Source organism: Chenopodium quinoa, unplaced genomic scaffold (genome assembly GCF_001683475.1).
Source record: "Chenopodium quinoa cultivar QQ74 unplaced genomic scaffold, ASM168347v1, whole genome shotgun sequence".
NCBI classification, from domain to species: Eukaryota; Viridiplantae; Streptophyta; class Magnoliopsida; order Caryophyllales; family Amaranthaceae; genus Chenopodium; species Chenopodium quinoa.
In genome coordinates this window covers 2,750,960-2,754,866 of record NW_018745410.1, presented here as the reverse complement: position 1 = coordinate 2,754,866, position 3,907 = coordinate 2,750,960, and the positions used below count along the sequence as shown (strand labels likewise).

Below are 3,907 nucleotides of genomic sequence, written 5' to 3'. Positions count from 1 at the left end.
GAGCCACCACCTCCATAACCCGAACCACCTGCAGATTAGTTAGGGTCCACATTCCCCCCAAGCCCACCAAAAGGTACATCGGTCCCATAACCATGGACCGATGAGTATTCAACATAGGTACCGTAGGCACTTGGGTTCGTATATCCACCTTGCGGATGTTGGAACCAATCGGGGGGAATAGCCCCCCGACGGGCATAATCATCGTACATGGGGTATAAACCCCTCCCTAGGTTCCTCTCCACATACCCCACCCTTTTATCTGGAGACCCTACTCTAGTGTCCAAGTCCCTAACCATACCCTCAACTCTCCCTTGCCCTATCTCAATCCTATCTAATTGGCTCCTAAAAGTCGAGAAGTCATAAGGGGTGTTGGGGTCAATGTTGTAGTTGGTTGAGGAAGTGGGAATATCATATGTAAAGGGTGGAGGTGGTGGGTAGTGTGGTTAATGGTGATGAGGTGAGTGGTCTATGGGAGATTGGTGGGGTTGAGGTGAAGGGTGAGGTGGTTGAACCTCACCTTGACAGTTAATCTCGATAGTGTAAGAAGGCTTCCCCTTCTCAAATTTGGTCAACGTGGGGTTGGGTAAAGTGAAAGCATTATCCCTCCTACCCGATTCCCGTTGAATCACCCACCAAGTCTCACCTCCCATGACATTAATCCAATTAAGGCCACCTAAATAGGGTAGGTCAATAATAGTTGGGCCGGCTACCTTACCGTCATCGTTAGGGACAAAGTTGAGGTGTTTGACCGCTATGTGTGTTACTAGGCCACCAAAATTGATGGGTACCCTAGACCTACCCGCCTCGGCCACATTGGCCACTCGTTGGAAGTGATTGGTCATTTTGTGGACTATGTTGAGCTTTTCACTCCTAGGGATCATGTATGACCCTAGCAATTCAAGCTCATCCCGCCTAACATTAGCGGGTTCATGCCTTCCAAAGATGGTAAGGCCAACAAACCGTTGCCAAAACTTTGGCACGGGATGTTTTATCCAAGTGCCCTTGGCATGTTGGAGGTTCAAATTAGCATCCCCCGTAAGGGATTGATAGACAACGACAATGTTGTCTTGGGGAGGTTCAATTGGCCTATCCGATTTTAACTCAAAAATTTTGCGAAATTCTTTCAATGTCAATCTAACATCATTATTTAGTAATCTAAATTGAACATGAGAAATTAAAGCATTAGATTTTATGACATTAAAACTAGAAAAGAATTCTAAGGTTAAGTAATCATAAGTATCGTAATGCATGTTAAAGAAACCGCTCATGCCAATTCCCTTGAACAACTTTTCTACATGCTTATCAATTCCTAATCTAATAAGGGTGGGGTGATGAACAAAACGAGTAGGAATTACCTGCCTCGAAGTGAGGTTGATCATCCTTTGTTTTTGCTCTTGGGTGGTGAAGACCACCCTCTCCCATCCCGGAACTTGCAAATCCGGGTCAATTCTGGCCTCTTGTTGCCTTGATCTTTCCCCCCTTACAGTTCTTGATCACTTGAAAGCCATTTGTGATTAGAAAATATAGGAATTGAAGACTTTCTCTCTCTTAGGGTTTAGAGAAAATTGAGAGAAAGTGGTAGAAATTAGGTGTAGATTGTAGAGAAAGATGAAAGGATTAAAATTATGCAAAAAATTTTGAGTTTTGATGGAAGGATTGGAGAAGATCTTGAAAATAAGTGAGTTTGAAGGTGTAAAAATGGAGGTTTTAGAGAGAGAGAGTAATGGTGAAGAAGATGAAAGAAGAAGAAAGTGAGGAAAGAAAAAAAAGGGAAAGGATATAGAGGACGGCCAAATAAGGCGCGCCCGATCGAGCGGATAATGCTGAAATCCAGAACCTTAGTTGCGCGCCCGATCGGGTGGGCTCCGCCCGATCGGGCGTGAATACGAACGAAAATTTCGCCCTTTCACTCGCCCGACATTTCTTTTCCTTCACTCGATTTGCGCCCGATCGGGCAACCTCGCCTGATCGGGCGAAATAAGCTTGAGATTCTAACTGCTCTTGCGCGCCCGATCGGGAGAATTTAGCTCTGATTTCCAACACTACTTTCGCGCCCGATCGGGCGAAATAAAAGCTGGAAATTATCCTTGTTTGCGCGCCCGATCGGGCGAGCTCCGCCTGATCAGGCCCGTGCCCAGTCAGGTGTCCTTAGCTTTTCTTCGATTTATTTTCGTCTTCAAATTTTTCTAAGTCTCTTTACCTCTCAAACCTGTACCTGTACAAAAACACTTATAAATGGTAAAATTTCACTCTCCTCACCTCTCTTAAAATAAAAATAAAAATAAAGAAAAAGGAAAACTAGTCTAGAAAGCAAGAAATACGGGTTGCCTCCCACAAAGCGTTGGTTTATCTAGGTCCCGCACGACCTTCTTACTACCTTGATGCTCAGGTTGGAAGTGGAGTAAGGAGGGTTTCCTCCACATCTCTACTAGTAGCGCCCTCATGATACACTTTCAGTCGTTGGCCATTTACCTTAAACTCTTCACCCTTGTCATTGACCAACTTTACCGAGCCAAATTTGTTCACCCTTGTGACAGTGAAGGGACCGGACCACCTAGATTTCAACTTTCCTAGGAAAATCTTTAATCTAGAATTGAAGAGAAGAACCTTATCACCTGGTGCAAACTCTCTTGGTAAGATCCTCTTGTCATGCCACTTCTTGGTCTTCTCCTTGTAGATTCGCGCACTATCATATGCCGATAATCTAAACTCATCTAACTCATTGAGTTGGAGGAGTCTTATCTTACCCGCGACCTTAGAGTCCATGTTAAGCTCCTTGATCGCCCAAAAAGCTTTGTACTTCAACTCCACGGGAAGATGACATGCCTTACCATTATAAGGAAGTACCAATTGGTATCTTGAATGTTGTTCGGTATGCCCAAAGTGTGTCATCGAGCTTCATACTCCAATCTTTCCTTGACTTGGCTACTACCTTTTATAGGATCGCCTTGATTTCTCTATTAGAGACCTCAACTTGACCACTAGTTTGAGGGTGGTAACTAAGCCCGGTTTTGTGATATACACCATACTTCTTAAGGAGGTTATCCAATTGTCTTTCATGGAAGTGAGTACCTCCATCACTAATAATAGCCCGTGGAACACCAAACCTCGGAAATATGGTCTTCTTGAAGAGCTTGATGACTAACTTGGCATCGTTTGTTGGTGAAGCTATGGCCTCGACCCATTTAGACACATAATCGACGGCTACGAGTATGTAGCAATTCCCATTGGAAGATGGGAACGACCCCATGTAATCAATACCCCAAACATCGAATATTTCTACTTCAAAAATCCCGGTTTGGGGCATCTCATGCCTCCGCGAAATGTTGTCAGTCCTCTGGCAAGAGTCACAAGCCTACACAAAAGTGTTAGCATCTTTGAACATAGTAGGCCAATAGAAGCCTGAATCATTAATCTTAGCCACCGTTTTAGTGGGGTCGTGATGTCCTCCATAAGGTGAGGTATGACAAGGGGTAAGAACGCCATGAGCTTCCCATTCGGGGACACACCTGCGAAATAATCCATCTGCACACTCACGAAACAAAAAAGGATCATCCCAAAAATAATGTTTAACATCTGTAGGGAATAAATTCAAGCGTTAATCCCCTATCTTGAACCCCACTGTGATCATACACTAAAGTACGGTGGCGTCCAAAAGGGAGGAAGATAGAGCAAAAGAGTCGGCAACAAGTTTTTTAGGAACTTGTAAACCGTTCACGAGGTGAAGGTTACACCCCTTAACGATCCAAGAGATCGTCAACTCCATAAGGTCTAGAACCAAATAAGGGTTCGGGGACGAAGGTACAAATCCAACCTAAAAGAGATTGAACCTACCCTAATAATAGGCCTCTACTTTATTCTGATCGTATTCATGTGCGCTTTTCGATTAACATGCAATCATTAGGTT

The 3,907-nt window shown here is 44.1% G+C and overlaps 1 protein-coding gene across 1 annotated transcript; it reads right to left on the bottom strand.

Moving 5' to 3' along the window:
- Positions 1-2,385: 2,385 nt before the first annotated feature.
- LOC110713194 lies at positions 2,386-2,892 on the bottom strand. The gene has a single exon (XM_021891658.1). It carries the CDS (start codon positions 2,890-2,892, stop codon positions 2,386-2,388), a length of 507 nt encoding a protein of 168 aa, XP_021747350.1.
- Positions 2,893-3,907: the final 1,015 nt, after the last annotated feature.